A 21,013-nucleotide genomic window follows, 5' to 3' on the forward strand; every position below is an offset into this window, starting at 1 on the left:
CGGAGAGGGCTGGGGGGAGATGAGATGAGAAGAAACAGACTACTGGACAGACAGACGGAGAGGGCTGGGGGGAGATGAGATGAGAGGAGAAGAAACGGTTCTTTCTAGAGGGAGATTAGAATTTTAAGTCCATGGTTTATGGACTACACTGCATCTGAACTCAACGCAGGTTGAGCAGGTCTTCCCAGCACGTCTTCCCAGCAGGTCTTCCCAGCAGGTCTTCCCAGCAGGTCTTCCCAGCAGGTCTTCCCAGCAGGTCTTCCCAGCAGGTCTTCCCAGCAGGTCTTCCCAGCAGGTCTTCCCAGCAGGTCTTCCCAGCAGGTCTTCCCAGCAGGTCTTCCCAGCAGGTCTTCCCAGCAGGTCTTCCCGGGCATCTTTAGTGGAAACTGTCACAAAGCCTGACAAATCTGAGTCACCTGTTCCATGTGGCTCGTCACCACAACGTATGGGGGCAGAGTCCTATGTTTTCCCTCAGGCCTCCCAGGTAGCTCAGTGTGTCTAACCTGTCATCATCTAAATCACACTCTCACCTCAGGGAAATCCCTATGGTAGGCAGGGCTGATCAACTCAGGGGCTCTGCTGCTGATCTGATCTGGAGGGTTTGTTGGTTCCGTCATTAATTAGCTCAATTGTTCACTCACCTGGTGTCCCAGGTCAAAATCATTGTTGCCAATATTTACACACGGGTGTAAATATATCCATTTGGAATTGGGCCTTTGAGAAGACCGGTAGAACTGGAAGGGGAGTCTTCAGGTAGAGGGATGGAGGGGAGACATGGAAGGTCTAGAGGAAACAGAGGTAGACGGCAGATAGAGGTACCTGTCTTCAGACTGGGTCTCCAGGTTGACAAAGATGGAGGAGATGGTTCCCATGGAGGAGCCCTCGTAGAAGGACGGGGTGTCAGGGACGAGGTCAGGACGCAGGTAGGAGCCAAACACTGGGAAAAACACACAAACACACACAAAGCCATGACCTCACTGAGAGACAAACACAAAGCCATGACCTCAGTGATAAACAAACACAAAGCCATGACCTCAGTGACAGACAAACACAAAGCCATGACCTCAGTGACAGACAAACACAAAGCCATGACCTCAGTGACAGACAAACACAAAGCCATGACCTCAGTGACAGACAAACACAAAGCCATGACCTCAGTGATAAACAAACACAAAGCCATGACCTCAGTGACAGACAAACACAAAGCCATGACCTCAGTGACAGACAAACACAAAGCCATGACCTCAGTGACAGACAAACACAAAGCCATGACCTCAGTGACAGACAAACACAAAGCCATGACCTCAGTGATAAACAAACACAAAGCCATGACCTCAGTGACAGACAAACACAAAGCCATGACCTCAGTGATAAACAAACACAAAGCCATGACCTCAGTGACAGACAAACACAAAGCCATGACCTCAGTGATAAACAAACAAAGCCATGACCTCAGTGACAGACAAACACAAAGCCATGACCTCAGTGACAGACAAACACAAAGCCATGTCCTCCGTGATAAACACAAAGCCATGTCCTCAGTGATAAACACAAAGCCATGTCCTCAGTGATAAACAAACACAAAGCCATGACCTCAGTGACAGACAAACACAAAGCCATGTCCTCAGTGATAATGCCTTCAGTCAGTCAATCTATAAACGCTGCTGTACTATTGGTCTAAAGACAGTTGGACCCACAGGACAGAACATGTGTGTTTGATTTAGTCTAATTAGATGAGATAATAAAGTGTGAATAAAACAATTATGTAAGTGTCCCTGCATGAACCTTCTATCCCCCGAAATAGTATGAGTAGAATTGGTTAACTGGAATAGAGTAAGCTATTCAAATTGAAACATTTAATTTGCTTAATGGAAGGGATCATCCTCTAGATGAATATTTGATGAAAACAATCATTTAAAACCGTACATGTATCTACGTCTCTCTATGGTGTGTGGGAATACTTTAGAACAGATAAACATCACTTGGAGTTGATTTGCTGGTGTTTTTACAGTCTTTTATGCCCCCCCCCCTGAACAAAAAACCACTTCTGGGGGCCATATAAAATCATCCATGGACGGGGTACATGGTCTGTGACGCTGGTACATAATGTACCAGGGTGTTGTTTAGTTCAAATAGGAAAAAAATAGGATTTCCAATTAACTAAAGAAGCTTTGTTGCAATATAAACCAAGACTTCCCTCGGCCTTATTCAGAAGTCCACACCCTCATCTCTTCCTGTAATATTGGCCAACAGTGGTGTTACAGAGGAGGAAGGTCAAGAGTTTAGTGGCTACTGCTGACAGGGTCCTGATTCTAACTCAGCCAGCCATATACACCCCCATCACTGCTGACAGGGTCCTGATTCTAACTCAGCCAGCCATATACACCCCCATCACTGCTGACAGGGTCCTGATTCTAACTCAGCCAGCCATATACACCCCCATCACTGCTGACAGGGTCCTGATTCTAACTCAGCCAGCCATATACACCCCCATCACTGCTGACAGGGTCCTGATTCTAACTCAGCCAGCCATATACACCCCCATCACTGCTGACAGGGTCCTGATTCTAACTCAGCCAGCCATATACACCCCCATCACTGCTGACAGGGTCCTGATTCTAACTCAGCCAGCCATATACACCCCCATCACTGCTGTCAGGGTCCTGATTCTAACTCAGCCAGCCATATACACCCCCATCACTGCTGACAGGGTCCTGATTCTAACTCAGCCAGCCATATACACCCCCATCACTGCTGACAGGGTCCTGATTCTAACTCAGCCAGCCATATACACCCCCATCACTGCTGACAGGGTCCTGATTCTAACTCAGCCAGCCATATACACCCCCATCACTGCTGACAGGGTCCTGATTCTAACTCAGCCAGCCATATACACCCACATCACTGCTGTCAGGGTCCTGATTCTAACTCAGCCAGCCATATACACCCCCATCACTGCTGACAGGGTCCTGATTCTAACTCAGCCAGCCATATACACCCCCATCACTGCTGACAGGGTCCTGATTCTAACTCAGCCAGCCATATACACCCACATCACTGCTGTCAGGGTCCTGATTCTAACTCAGCCAGCCATATACACCCCCATCACTGCTGACAGGGTCCTGATTCTAACTCAGCCAGCCATATACACCCCCATCACTGCTGTCAGGGTCCTGATTCTAACTCAGCCAGCCATATACACCCCCATCACTGCTGTCAGGGTCCTGATTCTAACTCAGCCAGCCATATACACCCCCATCACTGCTGTCAGGGTCCTGATTCTAACTCAGCCAGCCATATACACCCCCATCACTGCTGTCAGGGTCCTGATTCTAACTCAGCCAGCCATATACACCCACATCACTGCTGACAGGGTCCTGATTCTAACTCAGCCAGCCATATACACCCCCATCACTGCTGTCAGGGTCCTGATTCTAACTCAGCCAGCCATATACACCCCCATCACTGCTGTCAGGGTCCTGATTCTAACTCAGCCAGCCATATACACCCCCGCCATTGGAGTCAGGACCTGATAATGGATCCCCAAGAGACAAAGAGCGAGTGATAATGAGAACTTGTTGATAATGCTCACTCAGTCGCGCGCACACACACGCACACAAACGGGCTGGCTGTAATAACAGGGCTGTGCTGTCATTCCGGTGTGGCAACATTTCAGTGAGGCCTGGAGGTGGACAGGAGACACGGCGCTAGTGAAGGACCTGTTTATGTGGACCAAGTGGTTCTAAAAAGGTCCATCTATCCAGACATAGAGGTGTGTTCTACATGACAGATCTGGGGAGCGAAAGTGACTCCTGTTTGGCTCAACCTCCAAAGGGAAATAAAACACATGAATGTGTGGATGATTGATGATAGTGTGCTGCTGGTCTACCTTGTCCGTCTAGACTGGCCAGACTGCGTGCTCCTCCCAGCCTGTCCCGACTCTCCTCCTCGTTCTCCTCCTTCTGAGAAGACAGGATTTCCTGAGAGAACGACTTCAGAGCAGGGATGGACGTACGTGCTCTCTTAGAAGGGGAGAACCGAATGGCTGCAGAGAGAAACAGAGAGAGAGAGAGAGAAACAGAGAGAGAGATAGAGAAACAGAGAGAGAGAGAGAGAAACAGAGAGAGAGAGAGAGAAACAGAGAGAGAAAGAGAGGAGGGGTAAATGAGTGGTGGGGGAAGAGAGAAGGAAAGAGGAGGGAAGGAAGAGAGGAAAATAAGGAACAAGAGGAGACCGTGGGTAGGGGAGAGAGTGAGTGGGTAGGGGAGAGAGTGAGTGGGTAGGGGAGAGAGTGAGTGGGTAGGGGAGAGAGTGAGTGGGTAGGGGAGAGAGTGAGTGGGTAGGGGAGAGAGTGAGTGGGTAGGGGAGAGAGTGAGTGGGTAGGGGAGAGAGTGAGTGGGTAGGGGAGAGAGTGAGTGGGTAGGGGAGAGAGTGAGTGGGTAGGGGAGAGAGTGAGTGGGTAGGGGAGAGAGTGAGTGGGTGGGGAGAGAGTGAGTGGGTAGGGGAGAGAGTGAGTGGGTAGGGGAGAGAGTGAGTGGGTAGGGGAGAGCGTGAGTGGGTAGGGGAGAGAAAGCAAGAGAGAAATAGGGAGAGATGGAAGGAACAGATTATCCTGATTGCAACCATTATCGTGCATAATCAGGCTCGGAGCGTCTGTCCCAAATTAGCAGTAAAAAGATCACTGTTGACGCATAATAATTATTACACAACTGTCCCTCAGACGTTCCATTCTGACTCCCAAGCAGAGCATGAAATCCTCTCCCCATCGTATCGAACTGCAGAAGCATTGGCATGAGAATACCAGGCAGCTAAATCCCAAATCATCACAGAAACCATCTTCATTTAATTAGCAGTCCACAGTTTCATAACACTGCTTTATATCATCTTGACATAAAATATTCCCCCAAGTCAAAAACCCTGAAGTGAGGGGGGCTTCAGCCCCTTAAATTGATTCCCACATTACCTCCACTGGGGGCCATCATGGTCACCACCCAAACATGGGGCAGAGGGCAACCATTTCCTCTCTGAAAACAACGAGCTATTTCTGGGAAAAGCCCGGCTGGTATCCTAGTGGCTAAGAGCGATGGGCCAGTAATTGAAAGGCTGCTGGTTGGAATCCCCTGGACAGATTTTTCACCTGGTCGGCGATGTGCCCTTGAGTAGGCACTCAACCCTAATTGCTCCTGTAAATTGGTCTGGATAAGAGCGTCTGGTAAAATGAAAGGTATTTTGTTTGGTAAAATAACAAAATACAGAACAAAAACAATTTAAGATCATTGAGAACCCATGTCAGGAATCTACACTGAGAGTACAAAACATTAGGAACACCTGCTCTTTCCATGACAGACTGACCAGGTGAATCCAGGTGAAAGATATGATCCCTTATTGATGTCACCTGTTAAATCCACAGTGTAGATGAAGGGAAGGAGAGGTTAAAGAAGGAGATTTAAGCCTTGAGACAGTTGAGCTATGGATTATGTATGTGTGTCATTCAGAGGGTTAATGAGCACGACAACAGATTGAAGTGCCTTTGAACGGGGTGTGGTGGTATGTGTCAGGCGCACCGGTTTGAGTGTGACAAGAACTGCAACGCTGCTGGGTTTTTCATGCTCAACAGTTTCCGGCGTGTATCAAGAAAGGTCCATCACCCAAATGACATCCAGCCAACTTGACAACTGTGAGAAGCATTGGAGTCAACATGGGCCAGCAACCCTTTGGAACGCTTTCAAGTCCGTGCCCTGACAAAAGGAGGCAGTTCTGAGGGCAAAAGGGGGTGCAACTCAATATTAGGGAGGTGTTCCTCATGTTTTGTACACTCAGTGTATATCAGTATGTCAGTGTGACCTGAAAGCACAGACAGAAGAGCCGAGGAAGGGTTTTAAACTTGACCCATTTAACTGACTGACAACAGTGTGTGCCACTCGATCGTCAACATAACAAACCTGTTCTACACACACTACACTGGTAACACACAATCACTTCCTCTCACAGGAGAAATGTATACTGTACATCGACACAGCTGTGTTGTTGCTTTCAACACAGCTACTTCTATATATTTACTGGAAGGTTCGGTTTTGTTCAACATCAAGCTGTGATTATTTGAAATCAGCTGTGTAGTTCTAGGGCAAAAACCTAAAAACATGTACCCCTTCAGGTCCCCAGGACAGAGTTTTGGAAAAGCTGACTTAAAGCATCTATAAATCATATCCACTCCACAATCACCTGGTATTGCAGGTAACAAACGAATCAAACTAGGAATCTGTACAAACATAAGATTTCCAATAGTTTACAGTTGACTAAACTGTATGTGCCACACCGAAGGATTAACCTGTCTCAGTCTCTGGTGTGGACAAATGTTTTGGCCCGAGGGCCGCACAGACTCTTTTTTTAACCATTTTTTTGTTAAAATCAATTTGCGGGCCAGAAAAAGCACAGTTATTACAAAATATATTAGGTCCATTCTACACACTTAATTTTTAAAATATTTTTTTACTCAAACCTCCCGCAGGCCATCTTTCCTGGTCCCAGTGCCTGGCACGTGTGCCAGTTGAAAGTCCTAACATAAATACAGGTGTCCCTTTCATAGGGGACGGAGGAACAAGAGCCAGCAGACTTACTCTGAGTCTTCCGGAACACCGAAGTGCTCATGAACTTGAGGAATCGGTTGGCATAGAAACCGGGCCTGTGCACTGAGACAGAGTCCTGAGGACAGAACAGAAGACAATACAAGCATTTATCAGAGAGGGCTATTTGAGATCAATAAGAAAGGAACCTATGAATGGTGTGTATCCAGAAGGACACGTGGATCAGATTTGCAGCATATCAACTTACGCCGTCGTAGACCAGGGCTTTCCACGAGTGCTCCAACTTCTTAATGAATCTGAGGTAGAAAAAAAGAAGCCTTGGCACAAACGTAGCTCGTAATGCAACAACCCCCCCAACATCCAGAACCTGAGAGCCTTCATTTTGGCAAACACAGAACAGGAACCACAGCAATATTAGGTTCATGTTATGCAATACGCTCCCCTGATGGGCTGAGCCAGGCAAACATCAAATAGTGGGGGAGGGAAGACGACTAAGAAGAAAATATATATGGGTAACAATATGAAGCTGTCCATTACATTGTGCTCATTATGTAACAACCAGCCAAGACACTAACTGACGGGTCCTGAGGTCAGCTTAGAGATGCTGAGATAAGGACAGGGAAAAGTGTTAGAGACACTTCTGTCTCTCTGGTGCTAGAGGCTTTTCACACTGAGGAGCTTATGGATCTCTCTCCTTCCTTTCCCTCCCCCTCTTCTCTTTCCCTCCCCTCTTCTCTTTCCCTCCCCCTCTTCTCTTTCCCTCCCCCTCTCTTCTATTTCCCTCTGCTTATGGATTTCTCTCTCCTTCCTTTCCCCCTCTGTCTCTCTTCTTTTCCCTCTGTCTCTTCCCTCCCTCCCCTGTCTCTCTCTCTTTCCCTCCCCTCTGTCTCTCTTCTTTTCCCTCCCCTCTCTTCTCTGTCTCTCTTTCTATTTCCCTCTGTCCTCTTCTCTCTGTCTCTCTTCTATTTCCCTCTGTCTCTCTTCTATTTCCCTCTGTCTCTCTTCTATTTCCCTCTGTCTCTCTTCTATTTCCCTCTGTCTCTCTTCTATTTCCCTCTGTCTCTCTTCTATTTCCCTCTGTCTCTCTTCTATTTCCCTCTGTCTCTCTTCTATTTCCCTCTGTCTCTCTTCTATTTCCCTCTGTCTCTCTTCTATTTCCCTCTGTCTCTCTTCTATTTCCCTCTGTCTCTCTTCTCTCCCTCTGTCTCTCTCTCCTCTTCTATTTCCCTCTGTCTCTCTTCTATTTCCTGTCTCTGTCTCTCTTCTATTTCCCTCTGTCTCTCTTCTATCTCCCTCTGTCTCTCTTCTATTTCCCTCTGTCTCTCTTCTCTCCCTCTCTCCCTCTGTCTCTCTTCTATTTCCCTCTGTCTCTCTTCTATTTCCCTCTGTCTCTCTTCTATTTCCTGTCTCTGTCTCTCTGTCTCTCCCTCTGTCTCTCTTCTATTTCTCTGTCCCTCTGTCTCTCTGTCTCTCTTCTATTTCCCTCTGTCTCTCTTCTATTTCCCTCTCTTCTATTTCCCTCTGTCTCTCTTCTATTTCCCTCTGTCTCTCTCTGTCTCTCTTCTATTTCCTCCTCTGTCTCTCTTCTATTCTTCTCTCCCTCCCTCTGTCTCTCTTCTATTTCCCTCTGTCTCTCTTCTATTTCCTGTCTCTTTCCCTCTGTCTCTCTTCTATTTCCCTCTGTCTCTCTTCTCTCCCTCTGTCTCTCTTCTCTACCTCTGTCTCTCTTCTATTTCCCTCTGTCTCTCTTCTATTTCCCTCTGTCTCTCTTCTATTTCCCTCTGTCTCTCTTCTCTTTGCCTCTGCGTCTCTAGTCTCTTTCTCCCTCCCCAGCATAGGGACAGAAAACTCCAGGTTACAGAATATAATGCTGAACATGTAAATAGTATGTCATTATTCCATGTAATAAATGTTTTATAGCATGTTATGAAGTCTTATTATACCGGTAGGATTGCAGGATGTCGATGATACCCAGGAAAATAAGCAGCTTCTCTTCTTTGTGTGATTTGGCAGGAATTCCACCCATCCTGAAATACAGCAGAGTAAACACAAGTCCCGTCACAGAAAGTAGTCAGTCAGGATTATCTGCCAAGTCATCCTTCAAAGCATCTCAGTGAGGGTTGGGTTTTTGATCATTGCGAGTGTTTGTGAGAGTTTTGCCAGTGTATGTCTAAATGTCATCAAACTATTACTGTGTATGTGTGTTTGTATGGGCAGCATGCCTGTGGTGAGCCGACTCACGTGTCGTCTGTGGTGTGGGCCTCGGCAGCCTTGCCGTCCCCTTGGATAGACTCCATGGCTGTGGAGTAGAGGACCCTCTGGGCCACGGGCCTCTTGCCGTCCCCCCCTGCCTGGCCCGGCTCGCCCCCCTCCTTTGGGCTCTGGTCCAGGACATGCACGGCCAGGAGCAGACTGTAATCCATGATTTTAAAGCTCTCCAATACCTGCAGCACACAACATGAAACCACACCTTAATTACCATGATCAGCAACCTGTTAGCTAGCAGAGAGTGGAAATGCAGTCGGCGCTGTCTTGGCCTTGCTGTTAGTCCTCGACTGACTAGTATCAGCCACAGGTGTGTTCGTTTTCAACAACAACAAATAGTCAAAACTATCATCTGGTTTATTGAAATGTGACCCATATTTCTGTGGGACCAAAAATAAATAGGCACTAGTGATATTCTATTCTATTTTACTATGTTGGCCAGAAGCTTTAGTTACACAGAACTGAAAAGTACAAAGTGTGTCATGCAACCACCTCAAATGCCAAAAAGCATTGAAGAAATCTTTCTGTAACTGATTCTTGAGCTATATAAAGAAAGGTGTTGCTCCACGGTTGAGTGATGTTTTACATATTGACCCGTGTGTCTCTGTTCCCAGGGTTTCTCAGGCCCCAGGTTTCCTCTCACTGCTCAAACAGAACGTTCTCACGACATCAGAGGGGCTCAAAAAACACAATCTGAATATGGGGTCAAGGGTGCTATCAGGCCTTTTAGTCTGGCTTGGCTGGCACTGCATGCCGTGTGTGTGTGTGTGTGTGTGTGTGTGTGTGTGTGTGTGTGTGTGTGTGTGTGTGTGTGTGTGTGTGTGTGTGTGTGTGTGTGTGTGTGTGTGTGTGTGTGTGTGTGTGTGTGTGTGTGTGTGTGTGTGTGTGCGTACATACATGTGTGCAGACGTGCTTGCATGGAAAGTCATCATTTTTATGGTGCCATCAGCAATAATAAGATTAGCCATTTTTGGATGCAAATGTGATCATCTGATCATTGGACCACAGGTACCATGTCATTCTAAACATTACCGTGCAAATCCCCAAAACTAATAACATCATCTGTCTGTCTAACATCTTAGACAGACAGATGATAACAAAAGAAAGAAAACGCAGGAACAGGGAATGAAACAGCAGGTTTTGCCAAGTCCGTCATAACAGGGAACACCCAGACAAATGTGGCTTGGCTGCAAACCTAAAAATGACAAGAATTCATCATGATCGTCATGGTAACCCCTAAAGTCAGCAACGCAGATGGATTTCGTCAACAGTATTCCCAGCATCAGGTACATCCCAAATGGCACCCTAACTTCCTAAGTAGTGCACTAGTTCAAAAGTAGGGCACTATAAAGAGAATAGGGTGCCATAAGGGACTCAGCTATCATTATCCCATATAACGAACTGGCCAATGGAAAACACGCTGAGGAAAAGGACCACAACAGAACCAGATAATCAGCCTTTTGTGATCTAATCAAAGTAATGTGGCCTAGGATGTCCAGAATGAGGATCTTTGTTAAGAGACTAACATCAACACACACTTACTCGGAGTGGACAGTAGGTTATAGGTCAGCAAAGATGGCATTTTGACAGCTTATCATACCACTGATGTATCTGTAACTAGAATCCATTGATGTGGCACAAGGAAACATGTGACATGACTTAGTACAGCCAAAATAATATTATACAACAGCTATGTCCTGGTTATTCCCAATGATAAATGTCTTTATGTTTGCTTTATAAACTACATTGTTGCTGGTTGTTTAATCATGGTAAATTATTTCTTTAGTGTGCTTATATGACTAATGCAAATCACGAACTCAAGCCCATACACACAGTCACACTCACGCGCCACACACACACACACACACACACACACACACACACACACACACTCACACACACACACACACACAGTCACACTCACGCGCCCACACACACACACACACTCACACACACTCACACACACTCACACACACTCGCAGACACAAACACACACACTCAGAAAACACTTGTGCTCTTGTTCGAGCTTTGCCTTTTCCATGTATTTGATTTGCATCTGTTCCTCCTGACTCCTCCGTTCCTATTCAAAGGACACCATTTTGAATAGACTCACACACCAACCTGCCCACAGTAGGCCCATGTGACTCCCAGCTGGCCTGACCACCTCTCCTTGCCAGGCAAACCATCGCTACACAAACCATACTGCTGCCTGTCTTCATCAGGTTGGCTTCTATTCTACTGCAACGGGCACTTCAAATGTGTGCATCCTTTTTCAATTGATGCTGAGCAGTGATTTGCCAAGGTACAAAGTTGGTGTTCCTCCTCACCTGCAATAAAAAGCTAACCCAGAAAACCAAAATTGTTTCTGTGAAAGTTCCCAGAACATTAATAAGAACGTACCCAGAACGTTGCTCTCCCATTGTGTTGCGGCAGAATGACTTAAAAACATTAAATAGTACATTGTGTTATTGTATTACCTGGAAACCTAATGAAAACATTCGGGGAATGTTCTGTGGTGGTTGTTACAGATGTTGTGCACAACATTTGAGTTAATGTTAGAACATTCCAAGGATATTTCATTTAAAAAAAAAATCTTTTTTTTTCTTTTTTTCCCAAAAAATATTTGTTCAATGTTTTTGGGATGCTATCATCCTAATGTTAGATAAATCCCTAACTAAAACTTAATGGAAACTTAGCTAATGTTCTGGGAATGATCCAGGTTTGCTGGTTAGACAATGTGAGCAAACGATAACTAACAATCACTTCAACATAATATCAACACACTGTAGATGTTCACCTTATATTAGACTTCACCCTGCTGCCTGTCTTCAGAGTTTCTGTAAAAGTGGATGGAAAAGTATTAGGGAGACTATTTTAACACGTGTTCACTAAGTCACCCTTTTACAAGATTCCCTTTAACTTGAACAAATTATCTTCGATGTAATTCAGCACATCCAAGCCCTGTCTCTCCTCTGGATCGGTCTCTTGAGAGGGTCTGTCTTTGAAACCCCACAGTACAGCATGGCCCACTTACAATGACACTAATACACTGGCACCCTTTGAAGAGAGGAATGACAGAGAGACTCTTTCCATTGCAGTTAAAATATGTTGCCAGCCATGCCTTTCATACAAATCACACTCCCAGCTTTCACATAGACATTTCATGGAATGTCTACATTCCATGTTAACATTTCTAATTCAATGATCTTCCATACGCTTTTTTTTTGGGGGGGGTAAGCGTGCGTAGCAGCCCGATCCAACTCTTGCCAAAGTAGTGCACTATACGGGGAATAGGGTGTCATTTGACATCGGCCCTGGTTTGATAAGCTTTGTGAGAGGGCATTGTTGTCCCTGTCATGTTCCAATGGAATTACAGAATCACATGACCCAGGAAGAGAGGAGTGGGACCAATAAAAGGTTGTTTTTGTCTGACAACATGACCGGCCTCGAGTTCCATAACAATTATGCAACATTACTTTCCCACCCATTCTATTTGTGTGTGGCGTGTGGTGTGCGGGCGAGCGCGTGTGTACGTTTGTGTGTGCATGTGAGTGTGTGTTTGTTTGCGTCTCGAGTTAATAGGGGGATTCCCAGACAAAAAGATGTTTATACATCAAGCTAAATGGCAGTCAACATCCCTCTGCCCTCGTCAAAGACCTCAACACTCATGATTGGCAACCACTTACAAAAGATTGTCCCCGTTGCTAAACTGTCATTACAGTTTACATTGTCATCATCTCAACAACATCTCAGAGCCCAGCCATGCTATGACAATGACATTGCTCCCTGTTCCAAGTCAAACACGAGCAGGCTTTCCTTCAGTCTCTCTCTCCCTCTAGTCATAGACATGGATATAGTTTATTTATGTTCTCAGCTCATTCGCCATATGGAGGGCATCGAGGGAGCTGTTGTGAGATGAAGAGAGGAGAGGAGGGAAAGAGAGAGCACCCTACATTTCCCTCAGTGACCCACATACAGCACAGCAGCAGAGACGTCATGGTCTCCCAATCTCATCTCGCCCCTAACCTCCCCCTTCATACCCTGGCTGAATTTCCGTACAACTCTAACCTCTTCCCCCTTCTACCCCTTCCTTTCCCCCCTCTCCTGTTTTTCAGTGCTGCAGCAGGCCCTGGGGCGAGGGGTTTACTGCTTACTCATGGAAACGGACAGAGATATTGCTTTGATGGCACTTTGCTTCCAGCTCAGGAAGGGAAGACAGGAAGCAGTGACAATAACAAACTAGCTACAGTCCAGAGTCACTTACAGTACAACCACTGCATTCAACATGAAACACTGTTCCCTTTAGCACCGTGCCTTCCTAGAAGAAGAAGATAACTACTTTGAAACACAGAGGATGAGAGAGAAGGAGGAGAGCGGGAGGGACGGAAAAAGACCCCTCTAAAGACTTCAAACAAGAGGCCATCTTCGAGAGTCTGTGACGGACTCTTACCTACTTGAGCTGAATCCAATAGAAAGTCAACATTGAGGAGTTTGTGAGTTTAGTGGACAAACAGAAGGAGAGGAATCAGCCAGCTATAGCAGCCATTGCCAAAGCCATCAAGGCGTGACCAGGCCCAGCCAATCAGAATGAGTTTTTCCCACAAAAGGACTTTATTACAGACATAAATACTCCTCAGTTTCATCAGCTGTCAGAGTGGCTGGTCTCAGACAATCCCGCAGGTGAAGAAGCCAGATGTGGAGGTCCTGGGCTGGCGTGGTTACACGTGGTCTGCGATTGTGAGGCCGGTTGGACGTACTGCCAGTTTCTCTAAAACAACGTTGGGGACAGCTTATGGTAGAGAAATTAACATTCAATTCTCTGGCAACAGCTCTGGTGGACATTCCATTCCTGCAGTCAGCATGCCAATTGCACGCTCCCTCAAAACTTGAGACATCTGTGGCATTGTGTTGTGTGACAAAACCACACATTTTAGAGTGGCCTTTTATTGTCCCCAGCACTAGGTGCACCTGTGTAATGATCACACTGTTTAATCAGCTTCTTGATATGCCACACCTGTCAGGAGGATGAATTATCTTGGCAAAGGAGAATTGCTCACGAACAGGGATGTAAACAAATCTGTGCACAAAATTTGAAAGAAATACACGTTTTTGCGAATGTGACCAACACTTTACACGTTGCGTTTATATTTTTGTTCGGTATATATTCACCCCTAACAGCATGCTACTCATGCAGACTAACTCCATTCATTAGTCACCACTTGTCTTTTGCTGTGGAATAACAGCTCCGTTTAGCTATTCTCAGAGTGTCCAATAAAACAAGAGTAGCTAAAGCTGGTTAACGGAAGCCATGTTGTGGGGGAATAAAACAAATGCCATTGACAATCACATCGTAGGCTATAACATTGCGAAGGTTTCAAAGGCTGGATGCCTGTAATAGGAAGCGTCTACGTTCCCGTTCCTGGTCTCAGTAGCTCTGTGTCTCCACATCCTGGTTGCACCTTGAGGCAGGAGGCAGGCAGGAGGCAGACAGGGGAACACTATAATGATCTCTCTTGTCATGGACAACACACACTGTTAAAATATATGCCCAACAGCCTCTAGGATCAGTAGACCCTCCACAATTACCAACTTCAACAATTTGTTAAAAATGCAAAACTGGCCTAAGATCAGTGTCGAGGGATAACTTCATGCTCCTCCCACATGAGATACAGTTGAAGTCGGAAGTTTACATACACTTAGGTTGGAGTCATTAAAACTAGTTTTTCAAACACTCCACAAATGTATTGTTAACAAACTATAGTTTTGGCAAGTCGGTTAGGACATCTACTTTGTGCATGACAAAAGTCATTTTTCCAACAATTGTTTACAGACAGATTATTTCACATAATTCACTGTATCACAATTCCAGTGGGTCAGAAGTTTACGTACACTAAATTGACTATGCCATTAAACAGCTTGAAAAATTCCAGAAAAGAATGTTGTGGCTTTAGAAGCTTCTGAAAGGCTAATTCACATAATTTGAGTCAATTGGAGGTGTACCTGTGGATGTACAGTCGTGGCCAAATGTTGAGAATGACACAAATATAAATTTTCACAAATTCTGCTGTCTCAGTTTGTATGATGGCAATTTGCATATACTCCAGAATGTTATGAAGAGTGATCAGATGAATTGAAAAGTCCGTCTTTGCCATGCTAATGAACTGAATCCCAAACAAAGACAAGGCTGGAGATCACTCTGTCATGCTGATTGAGTTTGAATTACAGACTGGAAGCTTCAAAAGGAGGGTGGTGCTTGGAATCATTGTCTTCCTCTATCAACCATGGTTACCTGCAAGGAAACACGTGCCTTCATCATTGCTTTGCACAAAAAGGGCTTCACAGGCAAGGATAATGCTGCCAGTAAGATTGCACCTAAATCAACCATTTATCGGATCATCAAGAACGTCAAGGAGAGCGGTTCAATTGTTGTGAAGAAGGCTTCAGGGCGCCCAAGAAAGTCCAGCAAGCACCAGGACCGTCTCCCAAAGTTAATTCAGCTGTGGGATCGGGGCACCATCAGTACAGAGCTTGCTCAGGAATAGCAGCAGGCAGGTGTGAGTGCATCTACATGCACAGTGAGGTGAAGACTTTTGGAGGATGACCCGGTGTCAAGAAGGGCAGCAAAGAAGCCGCTTCTCTCCAGGAAAAAAAAAACATTTGGGACAGACTGATATTCTGTAAAAGGTACAGGGATTGGACTGCTGAGGACTGGGGTAAAGTCATTTTCTCGGATGAATCGCCTTTCCGATTGTTTGGGGCACCCGGAAATAAGCTTGTCCGGAGAAGACAAGGTGAGTGCTACCATCAGTCCTGTGTCAAGCCAACAGTAAAGCACCCTGAGGTCATTCATGTGTGGGGTTGCTTCTCAGCCAAGGGAGTGGGCTCACTCACAATTTTGCCTAAGAACACAGCCATGAATAAAGAATGGTACCAACACATCCTCCAAGAGCATCTTCTCCCAACCATCCAGGAACAGTTTGGTGAACAATGCCTTTTCCAGCATGATGGAGCACCTTACCATAGGCAAAAGTGATAACTAAGCGGCTTGGGGAACAAAACATTGATATTTTGGGTCCATGGCCAATAAACTCCCCAGACCTTAATCCCATTGAGAACTTGTGGTCAATCCTCAAGAGGCGGGTGGACAAACAAAAACCCACACACTCAAGCATTGTTTATGCAAGAATGGGCTGCCATCAGTCAGGATATGGCCCAGAAGTTAATTGACAGCATGCCAGGGCGGATTGCAGAGGTCTTGAAAAAGAAGGGTCAACACTGCAAATATTGACTCTTTGCATCAACTTCATGTAATTGTCAATAAAAAGCCTTTGACACTTATGAAACAATTGTAATTACACTTCAGTATTCCATAGTAACATCTGACAAAGATATCTAATGACACTGAAGCAGCAAACTTCGTGAGTCAGCTGATAAGGAAAAACTACAACATGCACTCCTTTGGTTCTCTAAGTTGACTTGTTATGGTCCTGTTTGGTCTATGTACATTTTAGGAGTGGTAAAGTAGCTCCTGGCTCCTATTGTTCTGTTAAACAACAGCTCTGATCCCACCACTTCACTAGATTAGACAGGACAATCTGGCGATTGCTCTGAAATAGACAGGAATGCAGCCTCCTATCTTTAGAGTGGTGCCCTCTCTTACTTTCTCTCTCTCACGCTGCTGGGAACATTTCTTAATCACACTCAATGTTTGGAAAACTGTCATGGAACTGAAACAGAGCACAGAGCTCCCAAGGAACCAACCGTGGAAACGCACAATCCCAGTGCCAAACACTGCAGAAACACACAGTCCCCTTTCTCAAAACACACCGTCCAACCCTACAATCACAAGCACACTGTTCTTGGCTTAAATTCAATGTGGCAGGGTATGAAGTGGAAGAGTGGAAGTGTGTGTGTCTGTGTGTGTGGTGCATGTGCGTATACTTGCATTAGTGTACATGTGTGCCGCACGTGTAGTGTATACTATTTGAGTGTGTTCACTAAGGTGGCAGAGAACAGATGTAGGATTTTAATCTGAGCAAGTTTGCTACAGCAGGAAAATAGTTCTGCAGCAACAGGAAATGTGAATTATTATGTGGATTATAATTAATGGACATTTTATGTAGCGATGTAGTTGATGCATTTCAGGTTAAGGCAAATCAAGTCTGAAATGTTAAATTGGAAATTACAAACTTTAGAAGCCTTTTTAAACCTTTAATACACTAGATGTTTGAAGTTCCTGCTGAATACACTAGAAGTTTGAAGTTCCTGCTGAATACACTAGAAGTTTGCATTTCCAGGAAAATTCTCATCAACAAAAGAGTAATCAAATTAAGATCCCACATCTGTATCCTATGTGAAGGGGAGAGGTTGCTGATTTCCCATAGACAGAACGAGTCCCAGTACTTCACTGGATTCCCATGCCAAATACAATCTGTGCCCTTCTCTAGTTCTGGCATCTGACCCAATGTCCAAAGGGTGACATAGCAAGAAGTTTGGCCATTTAAGTCCAGAGTGTGTGTGGGGATGAAAAGAGCAGACCTTAGAAATGAGTCACAGGAACCACCTCATCTGATAGCACTTCTCCTTTCCATTTCTAGGAGGACGGGAAAAGCCAGAATGACACTATAACCTGCATACAATACTGAAAGAATGTGAAGAAAATGCATTTCCTGTTTTGTTGTCGTTGTTAAAACTGCTTCCGCCATATGTTTGCTTTGATGCTTTGTAATACTGGGATGATCGAACAAGTTTGAATTGTGGCATTACATTCAAACCAGCTGTGTAATCTACTTTTCTTGGTACTCACGCCAGTGTCGTAACATAGTTGCGCGAGGTTCCACCGCAAGGTCGGAGCTTGAGGCACCCAGACAGACAGAGATCGACACAGACAGACAGCTGTCCCAGTCCACACCTACCCGGCAATCTCTCTGCAGGGTCTTCATCAAGGCATTGTAGGTGTCAGCGTCGAAGTAGAGCCCTTCATGCATGTCCTGGAAGTCCAGGTCCTTGTAGACGGGACAGGCCTTCTCCCTCTCCTTCCTGGAGGCACGTCTCTTGTAGGTGGAGCCCTTCAGGTCGTACTTGTAGTGCATCTTGACGGAGCGCGGCAGCACGTTGTTCATCACCACCAGCCGGATGTTGACGCCTCCAGACTGGATGCAGTACAGGCCGTAGAACTTAGGCAGCAGGGTGCGTGGGTTCTGGTTCAGGTTCTGCATGTGGAGAGAGAGGCGGAATACAGTTAGTTGATGAATAGGTTCTGTTTAATAGGCCTGGGTCCAGGTCTGCGTCCATTTAATGGCAACCTATTCCCTACATAGTGCAGTTCTTTCAATCAAGACCCTATGGGGCCCTGGTCAAAAGAGGTGCACTATATAGGAAAAGCAGACTAGTTTGGGTGAGTTACTCACCATGTAGTAACCTGGGAGAAGTTTCTGGAGAAACTCAGCCTCTTTGTGCTGGACGGTTTTAATGATGAACTCGTCATCGCTAGTCAGGTAGAACAGAGAGCCGCTGGCCCCGGGGTTGGACAGCTCAATCAGAGGCTCATTACAGATGGAGTACTGAGGAGAAAAACTCAACTGGTTTAATATGCCTGTAAAAACAATAACAAAACGGGTTTAATATGCCTGTAAAAACAATAACAAAACGGGTTTAATATGCCTGTAAAAACAACTAAACTGGTTTAATATGCCTGTAAAAACAATAACAAAACGGGTTTAATATGCCTGTAAAAACAATAACAAAATTTGTTTAGTATGCCTGTACAACCACAGGTCCCAGAACTGTTTGTGCTGCTCGATAACTGCTATGGTCATTGAACTCGCTGCCTAATCCTCAGGGAAATAATGTTCTCTGCTGATTTATAAAGCACAACCTCTACCATGGACACACTACTAACCCCTCACCTGTTTACTGTGGTTAAAAAGGATTACGTTGCCAATAAGGGTGGTCTGGTACAGTTTCATTCATTCACAGATGGGTGTGCGGCTTTTATGGTGCGGTATATCATTATCACGCACACATGCAGACACGCGTGTACACACACACCCCCCATCTCATCCACACACACACACACACACCCCCCCCACACACACACACACACACACACACACACACACACACACACACACACACACACACACACACACACACACACACACACTGAGTGAAAGGTCTGTTTTGCTGGGATTGGCTGTAGACAGGTGGTCAATAGTTCATTGAGGGTATGGCATCAGTATAGTACTTTCCGTAATTCTGTGCACTCAGCTTTTACAAACCACACATTCAGCTTTATTACTTCCACAGAGGTTATCTAAGACCATACAATAGGCCTCAGGGCAAGGGTGAATGTATTCTGTTTCCACCAGCATTCGTGTGCGTTTATCAGTTGAACCTTCACAAACAAAGCACAAAAGAACATTTCCAGTTTAGCTTACATGAGATGGGCCTCTGGCAATAGAACCCGTGTAGAGGACAATCATTCCAAAAACATCTGTGGCGTTATTCTCCAAATGAACATAAAAGCCCTGCTCTAACACAGAACCCCCTCTGTGTTGAAATCAAAGGACCAGGGGAAGTCAGTGAAGGTGGAATAGTGTGGATGTTTAATGATAATGCAGTAAAACAGAGCTGTGTGTTCTAATAGAGAGAAACAACGAGAGGGCGAGAGAGAGAAGACATGGGGTTCTCCACAGACTCATTGAGCCCACAGCATGAACGCATCCACAATTTATCTGCATTTGCATTCAGGACCCTGAGTGGTGTGTGTGTTCTGTCTTAATTCATCTCTGTTGTTGTTTCTGTGTTTGAATAAATGCATAATCAACAGGGACACATTACGACAGTGTTTGCTTTACTCCTCAGTATCTCTCCCTCCATCTCTCTCTCTCCATCTCTCTCTCTCCATCTCTCTCTCTCTCCCTCTCCCTCCATCTCTCTCTCTCCCTCTCCCTCCATCTCTCTCTCTCTCCCTCCATCTCTCTCTCTCTCCCTCCATCTCTCTCTCTCTCCCTCCATCTCTCTCTCTCCCTCCCTCCATCTCTCTCTCCCTCCCTCCATCTCTCTCTCCCTCCCTCCATCTCTCTCTCTCTCCCTCCATCTCTCTCTCTCTCCCTCCATCTCTCTCCCTCTCCCTCCCTCCATCTCTCTCCCTCTCCCTCCATCTCTCTCTCTCCCTCTCCCTCCATCTCTCTCTCTCCCTCTCCCTCCATCTCCATCTCTCTCTCCCTCCACTCTCCCTCCATCTCTCTCTCCCTCTCCCCCTCCATCTCTCTCTCTCCCTCTCCCTCCATCTCTCTCTCTCTCCCCCCTCCATCTCTCTCTCTCCCCCTCCCTCCATCTCGCTCTCTCTCCCCCTCCCTCCATCTCTCTCACTCTCCCCCTCCCTCCATCTCTCTCACTCTCCCCCTCCCTCCATCTCTCTCACTCTCCCTCTCCCTCCATCTCTCTCACTCTCCCTCTCCCTCCATCTCTCTCTCTCTCCCCCTCCCTCCATCTCTCTCTCTCCCCCCTCCCTCCCTCCATCTCTCTCTCTCTCCCCCCCCTCCATCTCTCTCTCTCTCCCCCTCCCTCCATCTCCATCTCTCTCTCTCCCTCCCTCCACCTCTCTCTCCCTCCACCTCTCCCTCCCTCCACCTCTCTCTCCCTCCACCTCTCCCTCCCTCCACCTCTCCCTCCCTCCATCTCTCTCTCCCCCTCCACCTCTCTCTCTCCCCCTCCCTCCCTCCATCTCTCTCCCCTCCCTCCATCTCTCTCTCTCCCTCTCCCTCCATCTCTCTCTCTCCCTCTCCCTCCATCTCCATCTCTCTCTCCCTCTCCCTCCATCTCTCTCTCCTCTCTCCTCTCCATCTCTCTCTCTCTCCCCCTCCATCTCTCTCTCTCCCCCTCCCTCCATCTCGCTCTCTCTCCCCTCCACCTCTCCCTCCATCTCTCTCCCCTCTCCACTCTCCCCCCTCTCCATCTCTCTCACTCTCCCCCTCCCTCCATCTCTCTCACTCTCCCTCTCCCTCCATCTCTCTCACTCTCCCTCTCCCTCCATCTCTCTCTCTCTCCCCCTCCCTCCATCTCTCTCTCTCTCCCCCTCCACTCCCTCCATCTCTCTCTCTCTCCCCTCCACCTCCCTCCCTCCATCTCTCTCTCTCTCCCTCCTCTCCTCCCTCCAT

The 21,013-nt window shown here is 46.4% G+C and overlaps 1 protein-coding gene across 1 annotated transcript in view; it reads right to left on the bottom strand.

Moving 5' to 3' along the window:
- The window catches only part of LOC124034232 (phosphatidylinositol 4-phosphate 5-kinase type-1 beta-like), a 96,088-nt gene that overhangs the window by 7,468 nt on the left and 67,607 nt on the right, over positions 1-21,013 (bottom strand). The window contains exons 6-13 of the mRNA XM_046347128.1: positions 18,260-18,412; positions 17,765-18,061; positions 8,826-9,028; positions 8,528-8,611; positions 6,832-6,880; positions 6,618-6,702; positions 3,890-4,045; positions 820-937 (exon numbers count right to left, since the gene is read on the bottom strand). Of these exons, the coding sequence (XP_046203084.1) occupies positions 820-937; positions 3,890-4,045; positions 6,618-6,702; positions 6,832-6,880; positions 8,528-8,611; positions 8,826-9,028; positions 17,765-18,061; positions 18,260-18,412 (1,145 nt within the window). The remainder of the gene's footprint in view (positions 1-819; positions 938-3,889; positions 4,046-6,617; positions 6,703-6,831; positions 6,881-8,527; positions 8,612-8,825; positions 9,029-17,764; positions 18,062-18,259; positions 18,413-21,013) is intronic.

The sequence above is a fragment of the Oncorhynchus gorbuscha genome, linkage group LG04 (genome assembly GCF_021184085.1).
Source record: "Oncorhynchus gorbuscha isolate QuinsamMale2020 ecotype Even-year linkage group LG04, OgorEven_v1.0, whole genome shotgun sequence".
NCBI lineage: Eukaryota > Metazoa > Chordata > Actinopteri > Salmoniformes > Salmonidae > Oncorhynchus > Oncorhynchus gorbuscha.